At 34.3% G+C, this 13,128-nt stretch overlaps 1 protein-coding gene across 16 annotated transcripts in view; it reads left to right on the forward strand.

The window, feature by feature from the left end:
* Nucleotides 1-13,128, forward strand: part of CDC14A (cell division cycle 14A) — a 284,358-nt gene that overhangs the window by 77,869 nt on the left and 193,361 nt on the right. For all 16 annotated transcript variants that reach the window (XR_004233993.1, XR_004233992.1, XM_031967153.1 and 13 more), the window contains one exon: nucleotides 10,236-10,315. Coding sequence is in view for 14 of the 16 variants with exons in the window: in XM_031967153.1 (XP_031823013.1) it covers nucleotides 10,236-10,315 (80 nt within the window). In the remaining 2 variants the exon portion in view is untranslated. The remainder of the gene's footprint in view (nucleotides 1-10,235; nucleotides 10,316-13,128) is intronic.

The raw sequence follows: 13,128 nt of genomic DNA on the forward strand, positions 1-13,128 counted from the left end.
TTAAAAGAGCATAAAATAATTTTCTAAATCAAATTAAAAGCAGCAGAGGAAAAATTGATAGAAGAAATGAATTATGCAAGAAAATCATGAAATTATGAAAAGGAGACTTACCATTTTGGTAAAAGATATGCGTGCGTGCACACACGTACATGCTGGAAAAAAATAACTCCTTAAAAGTCAGAATTAGCCAGATGGTAAAAGAGGTACAAAAATTTCCTGAAGAAAACAACTCTATGAGAATTAGAATTGGTCAAGTGGAAGCTAATGACTCCATGAGATAATCAAGTAATTAAAAAACCAAGGCAGAAGAGTGAAGGAAAAAAAAAATCTCCCAAAACAATGACAGGACTTATGGCAGAATTTATCTCGCCCCAACATCTCATTACTGACTTATGTACCTTTTTCCTGGTTACTTTCTGTCCTTTTGCCTCAAAATTTCCTCCTTACATCCATGCTTTCCCACACCCCTAGATGGCAGTTGCCCTTAGAAGTTTTAACTTCACTTCCTCCAGAGGTAGGAGAAATATGTTGTCTTTTCAATTATCAAATTCCCACAAATAACATCCAATGCACGGTCTGTCTCCCTTCACAGAACATCCCTTTTCAGCAAGAGGAACACTTGCCAGTGAAACTTCCTATTAACAAAACAAAATCTGTTTACCCCCTCTTTTAATGTCTCCCTCCCCTTCTCCCCCACTCTCCAGTAGCTTTTTCTCTTCCTGAGGAACTACAGGTGTCTGTTTTCCCTCATTACTGGTTTGACTTGACCACAGCATATTACACACTTCCCTTTGTCTCTCCCTTCCTCTATGAAACCTCTCATTATGTAATTGAATCCCACAGAAAACATTGATTCTCCTGTAGGCATGATGGTACTGTCCATAATGCCATAGGACTGTCTCTCCATCAGTACTTTTCTCTCCCTGACTTTTTGTTTTTATTCTTGCCTTCTTGTGTACAGATTTAGAAAGAAGTCTCTAATTGGTCTTTTGCTGTGACTGTTGCTTGTTTGTTGCTATCTTTGGCAGCTATATTAATTCATACCCCTCCCCTGCATTTCTGTTTTCTTGGTGTGTTCAAGAAGCAAATCTTTACAGGTCTGATTTTCCTTATAAAATGTTTCAAATATTTCCTTATTATTGAATATCCATCTTTTTCATTTATGCTTCATCTCATAATCACTTTGGGTTTTATTCTGAACTCCATTGCTCTACTGAATATAGTATTCCATTCCTTCTTGTGTTATCAGATAAGACCAAAATAGTCTTATGTTATTCAGATTTTCTTTGTGCTTGATGGTAGATTACAAAATTTGTATTTCTAAAATGAATTGTTTCTAAAATGAATTGCTGTTCAGAAGTTCTAGGCAGTTTTTCTGTTATTTTTGCATTAATTGTATCAGGATGTTCTTCTGGGAGACTTATAATCTTTAAGTTATCTTTATGTGAAGGATTGGTATGAAAGTAAGGAAATGTTAGCCAGGGGAATGTATATTGCTGTGGTAGCTTTCAAAGCTGGACAAGAATCCTAAAACACTGGCTAGTTTTGCTCTAGTGGTACCACTGATTAGGCCAATACCCCCTGGCCATTGGAATGAAACTGTTTTTCTGGAACCAAGAAATCGGGTGGTACGTGGTTATAGGCAGACCCTGCTGGGATCTCTAATTTTATTTTTGAGATCAATTTGTTTTGTTTGAATAGGCAGTATGTTTGCTTTTTGTTTCTTCTAGACTATCCTTTATTTCCATGTATTTGTATTCTCAATAATTTGTCCTTTTTCTTGGTGAGACTTAACCATCTCAGGTTCACGTTTTCTATTCTGTTATTTGTGTTATTTAGATGTTAAATTCTGTTCTCAACAATTCTTTTCTTTAAATTACTCAGGAACACTGTGTTGTAGTTCCATGTTCTCAAAATAAATCACACGATTCTTTCTCAAGTATTGAATCATTTTCTTTTCTTTTGCATTATTTATTCATAAATGAAATTTAAATTCACTTATTAGATATGGAGCTTATATTTTCTTCTGCTGTTAGTGTTTTTGCTCAGGATCTTTGAGTTTTATTCCTCCTTAGATATTTTGTAATGTCGAATTTTTTCTCCATATTTTCACCTATTGCTCATATTTTAACTCCATTTCCTCTGATAGTGGTTTCCCTGGGGGGCTGGATCTCAAAGTATTTCAGATTCCCTCCAGCCTGAGAAATTCAGGGTTCACTAATCTAAGTTTTGAGTGATTTTTGCAGACAAAAGAATTGGCTCTGGCTGGATGCTGAGCTCTACCCCTTTTGGTTTAATGGAGTGTTACACAGCTCTTTACCCTTCTACTCCCACCATTCTTTCCTTTTATTTTACAGTTCTGCTTCTTGGCAGTAGAGAGAGTTGCCACACTGAAATGCTTTTTCTTGGTTTCTGCCATTTTCAGTTTGAGTCTTCCAGGGTGGGTCTAAGGTGTGGGGATGAAGTCTTTTTCAACTCAAGACACCTGTGCTACCCATTTCCCAGCATTCATTACTTTTCCTGCAGAGATCTTTGCAGTCTAGAACACTGCTGGGGTGCTGATTAAGGAAATTTCAGCAAATTTCTGTATTTTGGAGCTTCAGTCTCCATAGTGCAAAGTTTGTGGAAAAGGGAGAGGGAACTGGGTTTTGAAGGTGTTTTGTATAAGCCTAAGAGTTGGATTGTCTAATGCAGCCTTGTTGCTGGTTGTGTGGTGGACATATTAGGGAGAAGGTGCCAAGAGAGCTAAAGTTAAGACAGTAGTTCATAGAAGTTTTCTTTAAAAAACAAACCTCTTTTTGTTTCCTAGTGTTAGCCATGGACACAGCTGACATTTCTCTATCTTGTAATTCTTGGTTTTTGAGAAGTCATGAGAATCAGAAAAAAGATCAAGTCCTTCATCTTGTCAGTCACATGACCTGGAACAAGCACATTTATTTTTATATTCTCTCTGAAGTCAGTCATAGAATAATTCAATGACTACTGGATTTATTGTCGAGAAAAACTCAGATCCTTGCTCTGCCACTTACTATCTCCATGAATTGATACTTATGGGGCCACCATTTATTAATTTGTAAAATTGACCTGTGAAGTTTCTGCCAATTCTAAATATTTATGTCATGATCCCAAGTATAAGAGATGTAAAACACCAGAGGCTAGAAGAGTTATTTGTTTGCTTATTGCATGCAATAAGACTTAGAGTATGCAGACTATGTCTCATGTTACTTGTCTGGAGAAGTGCCCAAGACTTAGTTAGGAAGTAATAGCTCCTCACTTATCAAAGGGAAATCTTGTGGGTAGCACTAAACTTTTCGATGTTTGAATAAGTGAAAGCATTTATTTTAGAATTTTCTTGCCCTCACCATCTGGGTCTTTGATGTTATATAATGTCAATGTTTTGTCTATAGAACCTTGTTGGATAGAATGGCATTTGCTGGGTTTCATTTTGCAGTTATTAATATTTTAGCACTTGGATAAAAATAAAAACACAGGTCTCAATTTACTGTATGAGAACATTTGTCACGTGTGTGAAGTCATGCATATGACATGATTAGCAAAATAGTTCAAAGAACCACTTCATGGTGGGATTAGAGTTTACTTCCTGAAAGAAACCTGGATCCTAATTAGATGGAAATGGCCCAAATGACCATGAAATGAGAAGAAGAATATATGTGTGTGTGCTTCTTGGAAATTGTTCTTCACTTTCTTATTTTAACATAGAGGTATTATAAGCTTTCTAGAAATAGTCAAGTAATTAAAAATTTGAGAAATCACTAGGAACTTTCTTTGCATGTTGCAATAGATCTGAATCCATTATTTAACATTATTATTGGAAGTTGATTTTTGTGAGGATAACATTGTTTAAATGTATGTTGTTAATTATGATTTATTATTAAGTTGTAATTTTTAATAAGATTATCTCTTGCTCAAGAGTAAGCACATTTAAACATTTTAAGGCCCTTTGGGGGATTTAGTTCATTCTGGTATATGTGCAGTTTGCCAAACTAGCATGATCTGGGATTATTATTATAGAATAATTTATAATCTGTGATACAGTATGTAATATCATATAATTTTTATGACAGTTTTCTCAAAGGCCAGGTCATTGTCTATATTGTGAGGACAAGGGGTCAGAAAGGGAATATTAGCTAGGGAAATGTATATTGCTATGGTAGCTTTGGCTGGTTGTGCTCCAGTGGTACCCCTGATTAGGCTAACACCTCCTGGTCATTGGGATGAAACTGCTTCTCTGGAGCTAAGAAATCTGGGGCACAAGGTTATAGACTGGCCTGGTGGGATCCATTGTGGACATGGAGAACAATGGAGCAATATGTTCTTGGAACCTAAATTGGTGAGCATCATCAGAACTAATCAGCAATGCTAAAGTCACCATTTCAGAGCCTGAAGGTGGAAATGGGGCTCCCATTGGCAAGCCATGAAGTGTATATGGATTGTACCAAAAATACGAATATTTTCATTATACACCAGTACTTTTAACACATGTATATTGCTGACTAGTTTAACTGTTGAATATATGAGGAAAGTGACACTATTGGGTAATATCCTGAAAGATGGGCATCAAACACTACATGACAAAAAACTACAGAGAGCTAATGAAGATCTGTATAAAGGTATTGGAAGATCACATATCAATATCTAGCTGGTAAATAGAGTAGAAAAGACAGCATTGCCCAAAGACAATAAATTATATGGGAAAATTCCCTTAGTCCACAATTGAAATCAAAAGTCAAATGTTTAAGGTGTACAAGAGATCAAGGCAACCCAAGGAACAAAATAAATAATTCAACATTAATCAAAAACTTGAAAAATAAAGAAGTCAGGATCTAGAGAATACCACAGAAGAATGAGGATGCGGAAGATTTCTGGTCATCTGTATAGTTAGTTCCAAGAAGTACAATAGGTGAATTGAAAGTTGGCTCCAATAAGACACAACCTATGCTTCCTTTTGCATATTGTTAACATAATGATGAAGAGAGCATTTGTGTCTAGGAAGCTAATGGAAATGTTGGCTTCTTTGTAAAACTCTAAAATGAAGAGGCTGAATCAGATTTAGGATTATTGGCTCATATGCTTTACAGTGGTTCATAATTTACTAGAAAAGTACTTCAGAATTTTTGTTCAGATGTGAATCTAGTCTCACTTTTCCTTATAGAAGGCACCTCATATCCATTATTAAAAAATGACAGTACCAGTGATTCTCATATAGACTAGTTACATGTTTTTGTGCTTTCTAGAAAGTATTTATAACTTGATATTCTCCTAACTCAATATGTAAACATTTAGAAGAAAACAGTAGATTGGTTGAGGAAGAAAAAGGAGAATTATCAAAAAGTTTCCAGGAGCATAAAGTACAAATTACTGTTCTTTACTGTTCTTTTAATTATTGAAAAAGCTTGCCTGTTGCCTTTGTTGAATTTTATAAAACATTTTACTCTTTTCTATTGTCATGCTTATCATATATTACAAATATATAAAATAGACCCAAATAGAATTAGAAGATAATGAAGGACTAGAGGATTTGGTGACAGCTGGATGGCACAGTATATAAAGGGCTGATGTTGGGAGTTAGGAAGACCTGAATTCAAATTGAACCTTAAATACAAACTATGTGATTCTGGACATACAATTTAAACTTGCTTTCTCTTTTTTTTCCTCATATGTAAAATGAGAAAAACTCTAATTTTAGGATTGTTGTGAAGATAAAATAATATTTGTAAAACACTTTGCCAACTTTAAAGTACTATATAAATGGTAGTCATCCTTTTATTCCCCACATGGAAAATTGGTTTTTATTTAAAATATGCCACCAATACTGTAAAATAATGTTAAGAACAATTGATATAAAATGGTATTTTTCAAGGAAACAGTTTAAGCTTTTGCCTAGTACTAATGCTTTATCATTTTTCTTAAATAGAGCAAACTATAGTTTCAGAATTAAAAAAAAAAACAAAAATGTCTTATCGTTTTATATATATGGATGGTATCAAGGTATATGGCATAACCTTTCTTCAGAGGAGTACTTATCAGTTAGGGAATGTGACTAAGTTGTGATATATGAATATGATGAAATATTATTGTGCTAAAAGAAATGAATAGGATGGTTTCAGAGAAATCTGTGAAGACTTGTATTCACTGATGCAAAGTTAAGAGAGTAGAAGCAAGAGAATAATTTATACAAAAATGATGCTATTGTAAAGATAAACAATCCTGAAAGACTTTTAGAAACTGAGCAACATAGTTACCAATTACAGTTCTGTAGGATTTAAGATTAAAAATGTTATCTACCCCTAGATAAAGAGGTGATGGATTCAAAGGGTATTTTTAACAGAGAGAAGGAAGGGAATATGGCTATTGTAAGACTTTGTTTTATTTTACTATATATATATATATATTAATTTTTAATTAATTTTATTTATAGCTTTTGTTTTCCTATTATATACATTCCTCCATGTGTCATCATTCTTCTCCCTACCAGGGACCTATGCTTTATTTGTTAAAATGTAATTGAAATTTTTTTCTGCCATATATACTTTTTTTTATTATAGCTTTTTATTTACAAGATATATGCATGGGTAATTTTTCAGCATTGACAATTGCAAAACCTTTTGTTCCAACTTTTCCCCTCCTTCCTCCCACCCCTTCCCCCAGATGGCAGGTTGATCAATACATGTTAAATATGTTAAAGTATAAATTAAATACAATATATGTATACATGTCCAAACAGTTATTTTGCTGTACAAAAAGAATCAGACTTTGAAATAGTGTACAGTTAGCCTGTGAAGGAAATCAGAAATGCAGGCAGACAAAAATAGAGGGATTGGGAATTCTATGTAGTGGTTCATAGTCATCTCCCAGAGTTCTTTCACTGGGCATAGCTGGTTCAATTTATTACTGCTCTATTGGAACTGATTTGGTTCATCTCATTGTTGAAGATGGCCATGTCCATCAGAATTGATCATCAATATAGTATTGTTGTTGAAGTGTATAATGATCTCCTGGTCTTGCTCATTTTCCTGCTCATTTCACTCAGCATCAGTTTATTGTAAGTCTCTCCAGGCCTTTCTGAAATCATCCTGCTGGTCATTTCTTATTGAACAATAATATTCCATAACATTCATATACCACAATTTGTTCAGCCATTCTCCAATTGATGGGCATCCACTTAGTTTCCAGTTTCTAGCCACTACAAAGAGGGCTGCCACAAACATTCGTGCACATACAGGTCCCTTTCCTTTCCTTAAAATCTCTTTGGAATATAAGCCCAGTAGTAACACTGCTGGATCAAAGGGTATGCACAGTTTGATAACTTTTTGAGCATGCTGTATATATTTGTAACCAGTTTTGTTTTTCTTGCTTTCTTAGTGGAGGGAAGGAAGGAAGGGAAGGCAAAAAAGAAAATAATGTACATCTGAATATAAAAATTTAAAAAGCAGTTACTCCCTTTCTCCCAGGGGAAAAAAAGACTTCAAGATACTTCACCTGCGTGGAAAGAATACTTTGGGGACCCTCCTCTGCATGTTTGGTCACCAATTTTTAAGTAACTTATGAAAGAAAACAAAACACAGGACTGGTAAATTTTGTATATGGGAAGAACTTCTTCTGAATTCAAAATATTTTCAATAAATATTTGTTTAAAATGGGGGTGAGGCAAAACTCCTTTATTTCATGGTTATTTTCTTGGTCTCATTAAGTATAAAATTCTTAAGTATTAAGTGTCTTGAGACCAAATTTGAACTCAGGGCTGATGCTTTATCCACTGCACCACCTAGCTGTCCTGTAAAATTTTTTAACATTTGTTTTTAAAATTTTGAGTTCCAAATTTTCTCCTGTTGCTTTCTTGCTCCCTCATTGAGAAGGAAAACAATTTGATATACATTTTATACATGTACAGCCACACAAAACATATTTCCATATTAGTCATGTTGTGAAAGAAAAAACAAATCAAAACCCAAAACCAAAGAAAAATTAAAGTGAAAAAAAATATCCTGCACTCATACTCCTTCAGTTCTTTCTTTGAAAATGGGATAACATTATTTATTGGGAGTCTTTCAGAATTGTCTTAGATCATTGTATTTCAGAGAACAGTCAAGTTGGTGATAGTTGATCATATTCAAGTATTGCTATTACTATGTACAATGTTCTCCTGGTTCTGCTCATATCTCTTTGCATTGTTTATGCAGGTTTTTCCAGGTTTTTTGTGGAAGCATTTTACTTATCATTTCTTATTGCATAGTAATAGTCCATCATGATCATATACCACAACTTGTTCAGTCATTCCCTAATTGATTGACATTCCCTCAATTTTCATTTTTGAAAAGTATATATTTTTAAAAATGTCTCTTCTGTGCCAGTCATGTGCTAATCAAAAAAGGGGTAGATAATGCAACACTCACAGGGTTTAAAAATGATGTTTGCCTAATACCCAGTACAAACTGGTAGTTAGAATTATATTTTTAAATAAATTTTCTTTATTGTGGACTTAACAAATGTGAACATTCCCATGTACAAAGAACAGAAAGAGAGAACTGTATATGAAATTCTTAATACTTTAAAAAACCAAGTTGTATAAAAGAATTAGACAGTTAGATGGTCTAGTGAATAGAGGTATTGGGTTTTGAATCAGGAAGACGCATTTTTCTGAGTTCAATATGGCCTGAGACATTAGCAATCCTGGACAAGTCATTTAACTCTGTTTGCCCCTGTTTTCTCATCTGTAAAATGAGATAGGAAAGCCATCTTTGATATCTTTTCCAAGAAAATTCCAAATGGTTATGAAGAAATGGATACAACTGAATAAGAGCAACTATATTAAATCTAACCTGATAACATAAGCATTTCCCTGGGAGGTTTCTGTCCCCTTCTGATTGTCCTTCTGCTCTCATTCTATTTATTTTCAAATGTTTTATTGATGGATTTTTTTTTAAGACAGAAGCAACACTATCACCCCTTTCCCTGTTTCTCCCTACTCTTAAAATTCCTTGCTACCTATTCAAAAAAGAAATAAATCCTTGTCAAGCATAATTCCACACATTGGTCATATCTGGAAATGGCTAATTCTGTATCTCTTAATCTATTTTCTGTATCTCTTAATCTATTATTTCTTTATCAAGATATGATAGCATGCGTCATGTTCTGTTTGCCAATGTCCACAATGTGAATGTCACAGTTCTTAAGACTTTTAAGATTATTTTTCTTTATGTTATGTAATAATTGTATACATTGTTCTTCTGATTCTGTTTACTTTATTTTGCATCTTTTCATGCTAGCCTCCCCAGGTTTAAATAACTATTGAGCACCTGTCATATATATTATAGCTTATGCTAAGTTAGATTATTATGTCAATAGTCATTATTATTTATGGTTCACATAATTTGAAGTTAGACACCAGTAAGAAGCTCTTTGTGAGGCACTTTAGGGTGTATGACTAATTTCTGTACACTACGCTTTCAATAAGCTAGCTGGAACTTAGGTATTGTTGATATCAGTAAAGTGAATAACTTTTGGTTTTTATTTCCATAAATATAGCCAGTAAAAGTAGTAACTTGCTAACTGTTTGGTTTGGTTTCATTTAGTCTTTAAGAATCATCATTGAGGGCCAGTTAGTTGGTGTAGTGGATAGATCACCAGCCCTTAAGTCAGGAGGACCTGAGTTAAAATCTGGCCTCAGATACTTAACACTTCCTAAGTGTGTGACCATGAGCAAGTTACTTAACCCAAATTGCCTCAGGAAAAAAAAATCATCATTGAATTCCCTCAGAGCAAATAGCCCTTTTAATAAATCTAGTCATAGGAGCATGTATGATTTCCTTTTACCAATTGATCAAGATCTTGCATTTTTGCTTGCTGTGAACATTGCCTATGAAAAAAGCTTTAGCTATGCTGCTAATGAACAGATATTAAAAAAATTACAATATTGTTCTTCCAATTCTCACTGCTCCCTTCAAATATGCATTTTACTTTAGTAAATAATTTTTGGTAAACCTTCTCTATGGTTCCTTGTCTAAACATGGAATTTTCCTTTTTCTATTACTCTTGAATTAAATGCTGCTAAACTCCTCAATTAGAAAAAGCAATTGCCTGGATGTGTGGGGTAGGATGATGATTAAAATATCTGTCCAAAGAGTAAAAATATAACTAAATATTATACCTGATGTGGGATCAGCTTAATCATACGTATGCATATATATCTAAATGTTGCTGTTTGTTTGTTTTAGGTCATCTATTTAAAGAAGACACCAGAAGAAGCCTACAGAGCACTCATAGCTGGCTCAAATCCCCCCTATCTTCCATTCAGGTATATATGCATGTGACATGTGGTTGTTGCTGTTAGCCAGTGTTTTTGCTACATTTGATTTGAAAAAATGAATACTTCTGTCATCTCTGTTGAGAATCGTCTTAGGTAGTTATGTAGCATGAGCCTAGTGTCTTCACAATTGTATTTTAGGTCACTTTTCCCCCTCATATATCTTTAGGAATTAAGGTAAAAGAAAAAAAAATTAATGTTTGGAAATACCCAGTTTCTACCTCTTTATTTTTCTCTGACCTTGGCATCTTAGTATTAAAGGAAAATATTGTCTGACTTTTAGACTAATCATGGCAAAATGCATTTGAAATTAGAATGAAAGTTCTTTCTAAAGGTATCCCTACCGTGCTACCTAGTAGCTCTGAGAGCCCTACTGTTCTGTTCTTTAAAGTCTGGGAGGGAAGACCTTTCTCCGAAGGCAAACTCACTCCCCCTTTTTTTCTGGGTGATGTAATTTGTCACTGGCCACTTAACTCTTATTTCTTGACTGTTCCAAAACTCACTTGTTCATTACACAGTAGCACCTCTTAACTCCCATTTAGCAAACTTCTAAAGTATCTTAAATTCTTCATGGCAAGAAATGACTTGTTACTTTCACAAATATGAAAATATAGATAAATTATGTTTTATTCCTCCTCATTCTTCATTAAATTATTTGACACAGTGATGATATATTCTATGATATCATATGGGACTGTGAGATCAGTCACATTACTTGTTCTCCTAAGCAGTTTTCTTGTTTTGATTCATGACTTGAAAAACATTGACTTTGTGTCAAAAATCTGAGTTGAAGTTTTTATTCTGACCCTCACTTAGTGTGTGACTGTTAAGTTATCTAAATTTTCTGGATTTCCATTTCTCCATCTGTAAAATGAGAAAAATAACACTTTCATTACTCTGCCTCACAGGGTTTTTTTGTGAGGAAAGCACTTGTGAATGGTGATTGTCATTGTTTATATTATTGGTATTATTATGACTATATTCTTTTTTGGGGGCATATAAAATCTTTTGTTTGCTTTTAAATCTCTTTTTTAATCTAGTTCTGGCTTGTATTTCCAGGCATTTTACATATTAGTCCCTGTTATAAGCTTTGAATTTCAGCCAAATGGGCTTCCTTAAGCTAGTCTTCATTTATGGTCTTTCATCTGCTCTCAGCACCTTTTGCACACTGATTGTGTCTCATGTCTGCATATTTTCCCTCTTACGACCACTTTTTAGAAAATTCCTGGCTTTAGTCACAGCTCCATGCAAGATTTACTTCCTTAAAGAGGTTTTTCTTAATTTCTCCCCTAGTGATTAGTTCCTCTCCCCATTTTGTTTTATATCCTTCATAACTATGTGGGTAAGTGTCTCAGTGGATAGAATCCTGAACGTGAAGTCAGCAAACCTGAGTTTAATTCCTGCCTCTGGTACTTCCTTGCTGTGGAACACCCGGCATGTCACTTAATTTCTCAGCCTGTTTTCTCATCTGTAAAATGGGAATAATAATACCATTACCACCTACCTCTCAAGGTTGTTGTGATGAGGATCAGTTGATCCTCATCTGTAAAGTGTTATGTAAACCTTAAAGCATAAGATTTATGTGTGCATAATATAAATACTAGCTATGTATGAATGTCTCCTTCCCCATCCCCCCCCTCCATAGAATGTCAACTCCTTGAAGCAGAAAAAATTTTACTCTTGTGTCCACAGTGTTCATCACAGAACTTTGTATATAGTAGGTGAGAAGCCCTGAGGACTTTATAAATAAACTATCTGAGATTTACTTATGTATTTCTCCAAGAGTGACAGCTGTGGTTCTTGGCCCAATTTGGTGATGAAAATAATTGGCATGGGTTATTGAGTAAAGATTTCTTACTAACATAAGGCTACGTGCACATCAGTAGATAACTGCCAAAAGATATGGCAGGTTTTGATGACTGGTGTTGTTCACAACACTGTAAGTCACTAAATCTGATTGGTACAAAAGAATTGAACAGCTTTTAGTCCAGCAGACTGACTACCATGGAAACCAGCGTGTTTTATATGGGTTTTCTGTTTAAATCAGCAAAATTGGCTTTGGGAAAATCCATGGCCTGGTTTATAATGTGAACGTTATAATCTTGATGGTTTGCATCATTATGACTAGATGTTTTGCTTATTCTACTCCCCTTTTCAGTGACTTATAGAAGATATGTAAAATTTAAAAGTGAAAAATGGTCATTATTCTATAATTGTAAATGCTTGAAATAGTTCAGTAATATCATTTTCTTCATATGTGTTGCTTTATAGTTTTCAAATTGCTGTGATGTGTATAGGTTATCTGATTAAATCCTCATAATTACACTGTGAGATAGAGCCCCAGCAGACATTATTAGCATTCTACAAGTGCAGTGCCCTTTTCACCATACCTTGCTGCCTCAGTGCTAAGCTTTTCCTAGGATAATGTTTTTGCAAAAAGTTTCATTATGCAATAGCTTCCTTAGGAGGAGGAGGAGGAGGTAGTGGTTTCCCAGTATTGAGGAGGTAGAGGTTTCCCAGTATTTAGAGAAGACTAGGTGACCACTTGTCAGTTGTGTCATAGTGGGAAGTCATTATCTTCTATATTTTTGATTAAAGAGTCATTCTAACTCTGAAATTCTATAATTGCGACTGTTGTTAAATAACATTTAAAAATATTATTGATAACTTTTGTATTTACATTACTTCAAGTGATCCTTTGTAATACATTTAGAAAGAAGCAAAACTGATAGAGTTCCACCAAGGGAGGCTGAAAGTATATTATTTGCTCTATATACTGTACTTTAAATATTTGCATTAAGAAG

The sequence above is a fragment of the Sarcophilus harrisii genome, chromosome 4 (assembly GCF_902635505.1).
Source record: "Sarcophilus harrisii chromosome 4, mSarHar1.11, whole genome shotgun sequence".
Taxonomy (NCBI): Eukaryota; Metazoa; Chordata; class Mammalia; order Dasyuromorphia; family Dasyuridae; genus Sarcophilus; species Sarcophilus harrisii.